This window comes from Calliopsis andreniformis, unplaced genomic scaffold (assembly GCF_051401765.1).
Source record: "Calliopsis andreniformis isolate RMS-2024a unplaced genomic scaffold, iyCalAndr_principal scaffold0133, whole genome shotgun sequence".
Classification (NCBI taxonomy): Eukaryota; Metazoa; Arthropoda; class Insecta; order Hymenoptera; family Andrenidae; genus Calliopsis; species Calliopsis andreniformis.
The window spans coordinates 227811-242766 of NW_027480542.1; the positions used below are offsets into that span (position 1 = coordinate 227811).

The 14956-nt window shown below is 33.1% G+C and overlaps 1 protein-coding gene across 7 annotated transcripts in view; it reads left to right on the forward strand.

The window, feature by feature from the left end:
• Positions 1–10243: 10243 nt before the first annotated feature.
• Positions 10244–14956, forward strand: part of LOC143187639 (SUN domain-containing ossification factor) — a 108291-nt gene continuing 103578 nt past the window's right edge. For 5 of the 7 annotated variants that reach the window (XR_013003244.1, XM_076391880.1, XM_076391879.1 and 2 more), the window contains exon 1: positions 10336–10508. Coding sequence is in view for 6 of the 7 variants with exons in the window: in XM_076391880.1 (XP_076247995.1) it covers positions 10450–10508 (59 nt within the window). In the remaining variant the exon portion in view is untranslated. Of the gene's footprint in view, positions 10509–14956 lie in introns of all 7 variants that reach the window. The other 2 variants (XM_076391881.1, XM_076391883.1) reach the window with 2 other exon arrangements.

Below are 14956 nucleotides of genomic sequence, written 5' to 3' on the forward strand. Positions count from 1 at the left end.
TTATTCTATATTATCTCCAAACATTTGCATGCTATCAATAAATATTGGTAACTCACTCTTTGTCAATAGTACTTATTGTTGAAAATATTAAAATAATTAAATATTTTTTTGACGGAGCTGCTTCTCAGTATAAAAATAAATATAATCCCTTAAATCTTAGGGAAAACTTAAATGTCAGGGGTGGGTAGCCTTAAGGCGTCCCAGAGCAAATGACTTTATGACCACGATGAGGACCATATTGGGTCACCCAGCAGTTGAGTGTCGGTGGATTGATTGTTTACGTTTAGAGAGGAAGATAAAGTCTACAGAATATTAAGGACATCGTCCTGAAGGATCTGGCCACGGAGTGGAGAGTGACTTTTGACTCTTTGGCAAGAGGACTATGTCAAGGGACGCGGCGCTTACCCCAGAACCATTGAAGGGTTCGGAAGTTTCTAACAGGTCATTAGAAGACCAGATAACCACACCACAGGAATTGTGCGACTGAGCGACTGCTAATATGAAAAATATTAATTTTACATTCAGTACAGTAAAATGGTTAAAAAAAGTTTTTTTACTTAAAATAATTTTTTTTACAAACTTCAATGTTTTCTCTATAAACACCGTAAAGCTCATCTCCATTCGCTTACTAGTTCAATAGCTATAATTTTTTTAGAATAAGTTAGCACTTAACTTCAAACAGCTGTAAAATCGACAATTTTAAAAATTTAAAAAAACTTACTCCAAAACGTGCCTGATTTCGCGTGGAATCCAATAACATAAAAGTTGGAAACCGCTCGCTTAGAGTGTAATTTGGGCGAGTCTCACATAACCCACCGGCTAGCATCCGTAGGTATGCGTAACAGCATTTTCCTCTCCTCGCGAGAAAAGAAAAAAAAAAAAAAAACGACGACGACGATGATGGCATGCATGGGGAATTAGTACTGGACAAATACAGTGGCAACATACAAGTTGATTCCTGGTGCACAGTTAAATGAGAAAGGAGAATGGAACAAAATTCAGGTAATGCTGCATACTTTTCAAATATGATATAGAAATCAGTTTTTTCATATGTATATAAATTCAACATAAAAAATAATATATAATCAATATAATACCAAAGCATTTATATCGACGTGTACAAAAATAATTATATATTTATATTATTTAATTTGTTGCAGATCCGTAAAAAAGTAAATGGTGTATGTTAGAGCAGTACGACAAGAAGGGCCTTCTCTAATACTTATACAATTTGTTAGAAAGCAAAAATAAAAACAATTACATATACATGTATAATATGCAGAATAAGAATAAAAAGTTTCAATGTTACACATAGCAATATTGTCACATCAATCACTTGTATCCAATGTTACCCTAGAACCTCCTTCTATTTCTTCCATTTTTTCTTCTCTTTAAAAAATCATTGACGAATTCTGATTTCTATGTGTAAAAACTTAGACTAAAATACAACATACGGCTAAAATATAATTTTGAATTTTTACGTTATGAACAAAATAATAACATTCCTAATTAGACTACAATTTGTGTGAGATTGGGCCCTGAAACGAGTGGCTTTACGAAAAACATATGTCCTTACAATGTTTTGTATAATATCGACTCCATTTACAACTTTTTGGATTCAATCTGATCCAAATTTGAATAATGCTTTTACTCAAAATATACTACATGGTAGTAAATGACCTTCGAACTGACAAAATTAGTCCCAATAATAAATTGGTGAATTCAGTTGAGTGGTATAATTGTAATCTGTGAAAAGGTATACAAAAATTAGAATTATTTAAAATAAAAATTGAAAACAAAAAAAATTAAAAGCTACCACGAGATTCGAACCAGGCACCTACAGACTATGAGAGAATGCCTAATTCACACTCAACTAAGGTACTTTCTTCTAAAATTAGTGGATTAAACTGTAACTTTTGGAACAATTCCAATTGTTTGTTTATAGTAAATAATAACTATTGAAGAATAATGATTTGTAAATCACCTTTACTTGCTACATTTTCATCGATGCAAGGGTCACTCACACTGAACCTCTCGTACTGTTTGCAACGAGTGCAAGACGTTGCGAGTATTCATTAGCAATGTTATAATTTATACATTTAGTGAACAATAAACAACATGTATCATAATATAATGACAAAAACATTATAGGGGTACATATTTTTCGTAAAACCACTCGTTTCAGGGCCCAATTTCGCACAAAATGCAGTTTAACTAGAAATGTTATTATTTTGTTTATAACGTAAAAATTCAAAATTCTATTTTAGCCGTATTTTGTGTTTTGGTTCATAGTATTTGCATACAAATTTGCAAAACGATCGATCAGCATGTTGTCAGTGAAAACAACGACAATATACTATTTTGTAATATATTTTTTAAATAAATTGATATTTTTAAAAACTATTTACATAGGTGGATTCGTCGTTCAAAAATATACAATCGCTCCATTTATATCATTTTGCTATACGCACTAGTTTTGGAGATATTAAACGAAATATGTTTTCCACCCCCAATTTTGGGGGTGGTTTTCACACCCTTTAGATGAATTAGAAGCAATAAAAAAAAATACGTGTCGAATATTTTCGGCTATTCTACAATCCTACAAAGTTTCATCAAAATCGGAGACTTTCACCTCGCGATGTTCCCTTATTAGTAAGAATCAAAATCTCGGCTGGAGTTGGATTCGTTCAAGTTTTCCTGATGAGCAGAATTGTAATATGTACATACATATACAGGGTGTAACAAAAATGTCGCAGTTCCTTAAAAGGGGTGATTTAGGGGTTGATTTGAAACAACTTTTTCCTTAGCGAAAATGTAAGATGAGGCTTCGTTAACGAGTTATTAACGAAAAACACCGGCCAATGAGAGCGCGAGTTTGCCGCCCGAGCGACCGCGGTAGCGTTGGGTACGCGCGCTAGATGCTACAGTTGTACTCCGAACAAGAAAGTCGTCATACATCGAAGAAAATAGCATTAGTATGAAAACTGAAAGCGACATAATAAATAACACCGAGTCCTTTTTTTGTTTATCACTTGAAGTGAATAATTACTTAAAATCGAGGAAAACTACGTGCAACGTAAAAATACGAATATGTAAATCTCTTATTCGCATAATGTATAAACGAAAAAGCAATACAACGAAAAATAAAGGAAGAAGAGAACAAACTTCACCTGTAGTTTGTAAACCTGTGTCACTGGGTCACTGTACCGATCCTGGTCATCGACTGTCGAAATGGTTTATGCTAGGGCACGCATTTAGGTAATTTATGGCTTTATTGCTTTGGTTTCGAAGGAGACATGATCTCGGAGTGTCCGAACAAAGAAGGTCTGAGGTGCTTAAACTACGTGGGGGGTACAAGGAGCGTCTTTGGAAAAATTCTACCCTGCCATAAACCACTCCAGAGGTCGATGACCAGTATCGGTACAGTGACCCAGTGACACAGATTTACAAACTACAGATGAATTGCATTTAATTCATTAATGATTATTATTTTTTAAATCTAACGCAGACTACTTTCAACGTTTCTATCTTCAACGTTAATTCTCCAATTCTCCGTTCATTTCTTTTGTTGCATTGCTTTTTCGTTTATACGTTATGCAAATATTTTCACACTAATGCTATTTCCTTCGACGCATGTCGACTTTCTTGTTCGGAGTACAACCGTAGCGCCCAGCGCGTACCCAACGCTACCGCAGTCGCTCGAACGGCAAACTCGCGCTCTCATTGGCCGGTGTTTTTCATTAATAACTCGTTAACGAAGCCTCATCTTACATTTTCGCTAAGGAAAAAGTTGTTTCAAATCACCCCCTGAATCACCCCTTTTAAGGAACTGCGACATTTTTGTTACACCCTGTATATGGCAACAGCGTGACGAAACTTTCAATACGTTTTGGCAACTAAGCCTTTCTTGCGTCTGGATTCGTGTATTCGATGAATACGCCATTCAGCTGTCAAATTCTAGATTACATTTACCGACTAATCTGTATTTTTATCGATGCTGATGGTAATATGACCAAATTGATTGAGATATACCATTAACGCTTCTAACGGCAAATCGTTGAACTATTTTTGTGTCAAAACGGGTGCACAACGAAAATTACGCTTTACGCCTTCAAGAAGTGTTAAATTGAGGAAAATCGCATTTCCACGATATTGTGCTAATTCAAGGAAGGGTGCTCTGGTGTGCTATGAGTGAAAAAACCATTAAATCGTGAGATATTTGCGAAAATGTCACTTCGGCAGCCATCTTGCTAGTTACAACAGCGTCTGTTTCATGCTTACAGTTTGTAATTTTACAGTTTTCTCAACGTATAGTGTTTATTGTAGTTTAAACGGACCAGAGCACCCTGTAGTGAAGTCTACTCATGGGTTCTGTACCCGCGAAAAATTCATTTATGCAAGTATCGAGACGTAAAGCGTAATTTGCGAAACCGTTTGTCTCTCTCGCTCATCGCGTATACGTGTATGACTTTCTTTGCTTGTGTGAGCGCACGCACACAGCTCAAAACACAAGGAGTCTGCCCCCTTAATTGCAATAGCGCGGAGCATGCAAGTATCGGTGACCAACTAGCGGCTTGCGTGTTCCCGTATTTCTGAGCATACGGAGGAAAACATATTTGAAAGAAATGTAAGTGATAGTAATCAAATATAGTAATGTACAAATATACAGATAAATTATGTATTAATTTTTGCGTCAACTTACATTTTATTCTAAGACGTATGTTCCGTTGTCCCTGTCATTCTCCGTTTCATTAGATCATGGTAAAACAATCAGCTTGGCAATATCTTCATCTATGTCTTTTTTCTTGTGGCTCTGCACAAATAAACTTAAATATGGATCGGAGCTAATTATAATAATTGTTAGGTTTGAACGACCCGCGCATGGCGGTTTTCTTTGTCTCTGTACATGTTAATTGACTATATTCATGCGATTACCAATGGCGTGTGTGGTAATGCTTGTTGTATCACTGAGACACCATATTAAACGCAAGGCATATTAAGTGTAGTGCTGGACGTGATATTTTATTTTCATTTGCGCACCCTAACTCTTGCTAAAAATAATTCCTGGTATGATGCTTACAGAATCCCAGAATGTTTCAAAACGTGCACGTAAAAAATACAATATCTCAGAAAAACTGAAGATCTTCACAATTGAATTTACGTGCATGTTTTGAAACATCTGACGATAAAATCAACGAGGAAATTTGCCTTGGAAACCATCAATTGAGCAAAGTTTGTGATGAGTACAACGCCAACGCACAATCTCGACGAAATCTTTGGATCTTTCTATATTTTAATTTCCATTATTTACGTTATTTATTTTCAGTTATTTAGTTTAGTTTCATTATGTATGTTATTTATTTAGAGTTTTCGTGCCGTACTCATTTTTAATTATCACGTTTTACTTTCCGCGATAAGTTATTTAGTGCTCTTATTAGTTGTTATTACTTAATTAATCATGTGTAAAGTGAAAATACTACGTTCAACTTTGCATACGATGATGTTGGATTATAGTGATGAAAGAGAGAAGAAAAATCGCGCCATGAACTTCTTGAAAGAAATATTACGTATAAGTGGACATTTTGATGACGAGGGGAAATTCAAAGATCACATTAGGAAGAATTTCTTCCTTCCGTACTTTAGATTTTGGAATCAGTGCCATCGCAAAAATGATCGGTTTTTAAAAAAACATGAAGTCTGGCTTTCACAAGAAATTGATTGTAGTTCAATTCTTTCAAATTCTCCGATAACTTCATCAAGTGAAGCGAGAGAAACACAGCAAAAGGGACGTCCAAGCAAACAGTTTGGGGAATGCAGTGAAGTTACCAAACGAAGAAAAACTGAAAATCTTCGCAATTCTACATCCAATGATGAAGTTACATATGCCACTGCTATGAAATTGCGCGCGGAAGGCGATAATGACCCTGCAGCTTTACTTTTAGAATGCACAGGAACAACTCCAACAAGATCTGGACGAATTTTAAGAAATTGGAAAAATGTCGGAATCAAGCCAACTGCTATGACTCCTGAAGAAGTTTTATCTGTCTTATTATCTCATAATTTCACTAAAGAAACGTATTGTAGTCTGAGGTCTATTGCTATTTCTCATGGAAGCAAATTATATCCATCTTATTATAAAATTATACAGTGCAAACAACAATACTACCCAAAAGGAATTAGCATAACGGAAAGTAAATGTGAAGTCCCATTGCAAGAATTATTGAACCAAACCTGTGAGAGCATAGTAAAAACAATTTCAGGAGAGGAAGTTACAAATTCCCTTACGTTATACTCTCAATAGGGATTCAACGGGAGTTCTGGATATTCTTCTTACAAGCAACGATATGAAGCTAGAAGACAGCAGCAGTGCGTTTATTACTTCTATGGCCCTTCTCCGATTAGTCGAATCTGTGACAGGTCGTATAATTTGGAGGAACCCGACCTTCATCGAAAAGATTTTGCAGACCAGTGCGAATACAGTGGATACACGAATCCACTGAAATCACAAGAAATAAAGAGGAATACATTCAAAAACAAATTAATGATCTGAATTCATTTCATTCGACCGGGAATTGTGAATTGTTCATTGTTTTTAACTATGATAGATGGAAAGGTAAGTTGACGCAAAAATTAATATATAATTTATCTGTATATTTGTACATTGCTATATTTAATTAGTATCGCTTACATTTTTTTCAAATATGTTTTCCTTCGTATGCTCAGAAATACGGGAACACGCCAGCCGCTAGTTGGTCACCGATACTTGCATGCTTGCACGTGCACTCGATGTTACAATCAGCGCTATCTCAGATTCGTTCGTCGCGATTCACCTCTTAACATTGCCTTAAGAACAATCGTTTGAACACTGCGACCTCTTGCCTTTGAGATGCTGTTACATTCCGTAACGATTAAAACTTTGTTTTACATCTTTCCTGAGACAAATTATCGTCGTTCCGACGGTTGGTCGCCACCCGATATTTGGCGATAGCATAAAGTAAGTCGCGAACGTCTCTCGAGTCCTGCAATGACCTGCCGTTGCATCCATCAGATATTAACGTCCGGTTAATACGTAGAATCCCTGGACGCTCAGTGGTTCTCCAATAAAATTTAATAATAATAAAATTACCATTCACAACGGATGCATCCGTTCCCGTTATTTTCACATGAACAATAGCTTTGCGAATATTTCTCAAATTCTTGTCGAAGCACTACCTCATTTGTAAAATTATAACGTTTTTTCTTTGTATTATTATCATCTTAATTTTATAGATATACATATTTTTATACATATCCTGAATCACAATTGTGCGAATGAATGCGAAAATGTATGTAGGAATGTGAACTCATAATTTAGGATGGTTGAGAACATCACCAAATACTGGTCGAGGAGTGCAGAAATAAGAGGAACACATATGCTATGCACACACGCATGATTTCAAGCGAACTTCGTGAGAGCAACCGCAACTTGTCGTCGGGATGCAATAATGCAGCATCAGCTTTTTGGTAACTAGCCCAGCTAGGCCCCTCTCGAGGGCTCCAAGCCGCGACACTTTTCGTCGATAAGTCGTAAGGTACGCGACGAGGGGCCCGTGGGCTAATTATCCTTTCTTCTATCAGTTCTTCTATCAGTTATTCATTTTCATTAGATTCGCAATAGTTTCGAGCAGATTCATTCAAAAGTGCAGTGAGCCGGGAGTGAATAGACTCATAGGCTCAAGTGAAAATTCAAATAGTTTTTCTTTTTCTTGATTATTTCTTACTATCCAAGTTCGGTTTAATAGTATAATAATATCTCTAATCGCGCGCGCGCGCGTGTGTGTGTGTGTAGTTTTCCGAGTATACTCCAGTTTGTGTATAGTACTCCAGGTTTTTGAAGTCGGATAAAGACCAAGTAATTCAAAGAAAACATATAAAACTTGTATAAAGAAATAACCAGTAGATTGGTGAGTCTCTTATTGTACTATTTTTCATTTCTCGTATGATTATAATTTTTTTTTTTGTAACGAGGAAAGGGGGTCAATCAAAGAGTTGTCTCTGATCCTGGAATATCTTTGACTCTCCTGTTTAATGTTCTCTTATAATGTGTTTATCATTTCCGTTTGATATGTAACCTCTACACACATGTATATATCTATATCAGAATATATTCACGTATCTTAATATTGCAAACAAAATACAGTCTATTCAATAATCAGAACTTCATACATGCTTCCACCTTCCCTTGAACAAGCATCCACTACGGGGCCTGTATAGGATTAGGCGAGAACGGATTCACAATAGTTAATTTATCATCGAGGGTGAAGTAACTGCTTTACTTCATTGTCGAATGTACTGTTAACGCGCGTAGCGTTTGAGTAGAAAACTTTCCGCTGATCAACGCGACCGCGCTACGCACGTTACAATACTAATTCTCCACATGAGAATGATCGGGATTAGATGCCAACAATCGATTACTTCATCATCATATTATTAGTTACGTTTAACCAATTTCTTGCCGCTACTCTACTACTGATGCATTTTTACTCAATTGAAATGGATATATAAATACCGTTACAAAAGTTTGTGAAATTTTCCCTAAGAACATTAAAAATGCAAAGTTTGTACTAAGTACTTAAGGTGCCTTTAAACTTTTCAAATCTTGTCATAGAAAGAAATGAACTTTCCAAAAGCTTTGCGCTATTTAAATTTATGTAATCATAGATGAGTTGTGCACGTACCCATTGTTTCAGCTTACAGTATGTTTTGTTATATCTATTCACAAGTTGGTTAAATTTGATTATGCTAGTGGTTAAATATTTTAGACAAACTTCTAATTCATTTGCTGTTATCTTACAAAATTCAACGTAGTTGTAAATATTTATTGTGTAAATATTATGTGTCCCACTATACTATAAGCAAGAATAATGAGTTGATTTATGATTTCATAAATTTAAATGGTGGAAAGTATTTAAAAAATTAATTTCTTTCTATGACAAGCTTGAAAGGTTTATAAGCACTTTAAATACTTGGCATAAACTTTGTATTTTTAATGTTTTTTTGGGGGGGAGGGATTTATAATAGTGCGAAAGATATGTACATTGTCAAAATAATGGAGAAACATACTATTAATAACACCCCCACAGTTATTGTTGAAAAAGATTGAACAACTGAGCTTTAAGATATAATCTCTGATGAACACCTAAATTAACTAAAGAAATATACATATTATTAAATTTTATTGTTTGGAATTTATTTGTTAAAAACCTTGAAATCCAATCAAAGGGGGAACCATTAAAGCTGATAACAGACAGTTTAAATGGTGATATAAAATCTAATAAATTGGTTACAGCCACAAAATAGTTTTTGATCATTAAATTGTTATTTCATCATATTACCACGTCCAATTAATTATTAATACACGCACGTTAACCCTTGTGCACTATTCAACCCATTATCAGATTCATATTCTTTAGATGACATGGCGTTAGAAATTCAAATTAAATGCAACTAAAAATTTGGTGCGCTGGAGATGCAAATATCAGGAAAGCATGGATTCATTCACACTTATTTAGGTTACAGAATTGCCAGTTCCATGATAGGCTATAACCAGCGTTTAAGAGGTATCTAGAACGGAGACGAGACTTTTTCATCCCTGGCCAACAGCTGCAGCAGTTTCGAGGCTTTTCAATTGAAATGGACATCTAGTACGTCTGCAGGCTGGGGTGGAGGCGTGGAGGTGATGTGCTATACACATGAATCTAAACTAAAGAATAGAGCATTAAGTTAATGGGTAACGGTGATGGTGCGGGGGTAGCATCCACCGACAACCATATGCATGTGGGCAACACTACAGCCCAATTTAAATATTAATACTAGTCGCGCTATTTGAAATTTAAAATTGTGTAATAACGCGTACCGCCATTATTATATTGTGGTCTCACAAAACGATATCGTGAAACACCGCTTTAGACTGCGTTTTTTTAAGTATCATTTAATTATTGTTTTGGGACATGTAATTGCAGTATTAGAAATAAAATATTACACAATGTGAAAAACAAGTGCCATCTAATTTTTATTGCTTTTTCTATTACACTTGGATTAGAAGGAGTCAGCGTTTGAGATTTTAATCTCGTTTCATTTGGACCGTCGCCCAAATCATTCACAAATTTAAAATAGTTTCACGGTATGCCATAGGCGGCAGCACTTATCTCCCACAAGAAAATGACGGCGGCAATCACTCTGCTTTTCCGTTTATGCCTCCCATCGCGCTGGTGTGGTAGCACTATCCACCGTCCTTTAGAATTTTAGATGCATGGCTATACACAAATGTATGTGCAGTAGTGGTGACATTAATGATGGCGGCAATCATAGTGACATCGTGGTAAAATGGTAATGTCATCTATAGTCATAAAAATACTTAATTGTGACAGCAAAATTTTTTTATAAATAATAATGTGAACCTTTAAAAACATGAAGATTTGCGTAACGTGTGTGTATTGGACATTACTTTTTATATCAGTCGCTTCCAGGCAAGTACTTTTTTATCCGTTTCTTTTATTAACAATTTATACCCGTGCAAATGAAATGCTTAAAAGTTGAACTGCTTAAATGGTTTGTTATATACCTACTACTTTGTATAATAAATAACTGCAATAAGTTAGTCAGTTTCAAAAATATATTTTTCTTAAATGTTTTTTTATGATTGTCGTTTCCAATATTTAAAGTAGATAGTTATTAACAATTACATTTCAAAATATTTCTCATTATGTATATGATATACTTGTTTCTTAAGTGTATGTAATAAAACTATGTAACTATAACCTAAAAATTTAATTTCATTCTTTAGGATGATAAATATTTTAAGTACAATATTATCGCTTAATTTTTCACATAAACAATATAATTTCTGGTTAAAGTAATCATATTACATATTATCCATGATTGAATAATGAAGTTTCTATGTAAAAACAATAATGAAGATTAATTTACATATTTTAAATATTTATGTACAACATTTTTTAAATTTTAATTTTAATGTATAAGTAATGATGAAATAATATTAAAAAGTTGTATTGTGTTTAAATTTTTTTATAATTTTTTAATGTCTGAAAGCTATCACAATGCAACAAAATTTTATATACAGTGAGACTTCTAAGTCTTGAACATTTTGGTTATTTGAACAATTTAAAACTTGAATGAATAGTTGGAAGAAAATCTTGCTTTGAAACTTGAACAGAAATTCTAATGTCTAGCAAGAGTCATGTCTCTTTAAGTGATAGAAATATTAATAACAATAAAATGGTACTGAACCGTAACCTGTCATTGAAAGATTCTAGACTAATGCTAGTAATGATTATATGGTATTTTTTATGTAATTATTGTTATAAATAAAAACATTTAATTATTGAAGTTGTTTCATCATTATATATTTACAAGTATGATCTTTTGAAGTAGGCAATTGAAATATCTTGTAATGTCTTACTTTTGATGGTCTGAAACAGATTAATTTAATTTAAGTTTCTTCAAATGGGAAAATTTCACTCAAAAGTCAAACTGTCTTCTGAAACATACAACGTTTAAACTTTGAGATTTCATTGTACATAGATCCAGATACAAATTATCGTTGCCATAATAACAAGAAGGAACACTGATTGTTTTTTTTTTGTCTAAGAATGTGAGCTATTTATATATGAGTGAGTCATTTAACTCTTCCACTTTCTCTCATATAGAGAAATATTTTACACAATGTTTGTTTGATAGTAATAAAATTATAGCCGATGACAATGATGTATGCATAGAATTTTCATACACGAAAGTTCCATTGTCTTTTGCTAAAAAATATCTCAATAACTGAGCTTTTGTAGAGACAAACTTAGCAACTCCATTTTTTCTAAATATTTCACTTTCATTGCTAAAACATATGAGTAATAACCAGCTTGTAAACTGAAAAATTTACCTGCATAGTTATATCTATTATCATAACACAATAAGGCTATGTATGGTTCTTAAATAATATTTAATACATTTCCGAAGCAATTTTAACAAATTTTAAATTTTGAGTCAAGAATTGAATATCGCAATTTTCAATAAGAGATTATTTTGGTTGTTTACCTAAAGAGAATATGAGAAGATTTTGAGCTGGAAGAGGGTTCATTTGAGAGAAAAAAGTTCACTGGAGCGCACTCTGGTCATGAGTTAATGAGATTCTGCTGACATTTAGTAATACGAGTGTTATAAAGTAGAGTGAAAATCAACCATCCAGAGCTTTGGAATCCAAACACTTTTATGTAATTTAGAGAGTATTCTGAATGAAATCATGACCAGAATGAGTTCCTTTCTTCTTTCGAATGAACCTTTCCCAATTCAAAATTGTGTTATGTAAGGAGCTTCCCTAAAAAAAGTTAGCTTCCCTAAATCCATATTTTTCCCAACTTTTGTCAATAATATTCCCTCTGCCGTATCCAAGTCTGTCCCTTTAAACAATACTATTATATTAAATAAAAGTAGTACTCAATAGTTTAGCAGTTTTATTTATCTTGTGAAACTTTCTCTAGTAAATGATTGTAAAATAATTTGTTTCCGTGGAACTTGTATTATACAGATTTTAAAATATTTGTTTAATAAGAATACTATTTATATAAATTCTTTACAATAACATTTCATTTCATAAAAATTCCATGGGGATAGATATTATTCTCTTAAGCGAAACATATAAGTTTCAACTGAACTTTCCATAAATAAGAGTTATCACCTATTTATTTTGAGGCTTGCTTTAGCATTCTTTTAAAATATATGGCCATGTTGATTGTCACAGTTAAAAAACTCAAAATTCTTTTCATATTTCAACAAAAAACTGAAATAGTTTGTAAGTACACACAGGTAGTAGAGTTAAATAATTCATTGTATATAAGAAGCAAGTGGACTAACAATAGTATGACAAATATGATAATTTACACATAACGATTTATGTAACATATATAATTTATATAACAATAGGGTAACAATTTATATAAAGACTTTAATAATTATATGAATATTACTTTTCATTCTTTTTCAACTACTATTTTCAGCTCATTTATCAATTTAAATTATCTTTCGTTATGTATCTTTAGATTAGGAAAGTTGGTTTGCTATGTTAAATTCATGATATCATTTATAAAAAAATAAATTTAAATCCTTTTTGTTTAAGGTCATAGATGCATCACCTTGTCAAAACATGAATTTTTCATTACAAATAAAGATAGCATATTTTTTAACTTTTGCATCTATAATTGATAGATAACCAACACTATCTATTCTTTTATTAATACATCTTAATGATCAATAATATTTCCATCTGTAAATCTTAATATAATACTTGAAGAGCTCATAGCAAAAACAATTTTTACGATTCTGTTGAGTAAGAACACATTTTATCAGTCAGAAACGAAATTTACAATGTAATGGACCTTATCCTATCAAAAACGCACTATGTGTACTTGATGAATATTTTATTAAAAAGAACATTAATCAATTGAAGAAAAATTAAAAATGCTACAGTATTCTTTTGTCCTCCTAGAAAGAGACAAAAATTAAAAAGGGCCACTTTTGTTGTGAACTATTAGAATTTTTGTAAAATTATGAAAATAATAATGGAACTAACCATCTGTTCTATTTAAATTAAATTATGTTTTGTCACATAAAATAATTTATTATCATTTTTTCCTCTACATTATATATTTCTATAGAATGTTCATTCTAGTCTCTCTATTCTCTCCTGTTAATGATGTCTGCTTTTAATTCATTTTAATATATTTTGAGTTATTCATTGCACTTTTTCCTTGTGCACACTTGCTTTTAAAAGAGTACATTTGTGCTGAAAAAGCAACCTAGTACGTAATTGTCTCCTACATTTACAATTTCCATAATTGTCTACCAATGTTAGGAAATTTATAATTACATGCTCATAATTTTCACAATATTTTAAACATTTATACTACACTTAAGATACTAATTAACTTACAAAAGCTACTCAAGCACATTCAGTTACTACAATCAGTTATAATATCGATCAAGCCACACAGTAGTGCTTCGATGCCAAATATATATTTACTGGAGTTTTGTGTATGGAAAAGTTTAATCGCGAATTTCATTGGATCCGTAACTCACAAGGAAACATTCCGAAATGAGAATGTACAATTTTTATGAAACTTGGCAGGTTTATAGATCAGTCAAAAATATTAGACACATTTTTTGTTATCTGCCGGTATTCATATTAAAGGGATGAAAACCACTTCCAAAGATGGGGGTGGAAAAAATATTTTGTTTATATCTCAGAAACTGTCCGTCATAGGCGAAAAGTGATAACTCTTGAAGATACCTAGTTAATTAAAAAATATATTAAAAAATTTGCATGTAGATACTGTATACCTAAATACAAATACGAATATTTTGGAATTTCGAATTTTTGCATTGTAAAAGAAATAATTGCATTCAAAGTTTATCTACGTTTCATGCGAAATTGTACTGGCATAGATTATTTTAAGAAAATTTAATAGTCTTATGATATTCGTCACAGTGTTACGAGATATACACTGTTACGTCCTAACTAGACGGGTGCATGGTCGTCTCGAGCGATGGAGATCGACTTTAAGGGTTCTTGCTCTTTTAAAGTGCTAAAGCACACGTTGATTAAACTTATCTTAGAAGTGTGTAGTGGAAAGATGAGGGGAAGTGAGCTGATAGATTATGTTTAGATTTATCAGTTTCATATATTTAATAAGTTACGAATTACATAGCAATTCCTTCTTACTACCTGTACGGTCTCAACGTTGTCACCTTGTAAGTTAACTGATCGCTGGTCGTTCGTGGTTGCTTCTCGATGCAGCTTCCTTGCTACACGCACTTTCCTATTTCGGACTTCGCGGATTCTCTCGATGCAGTCTAAAGAGGCAGATTCGAACTTTGCGGAGTACGCTTGCGATACCTTACCACTCTT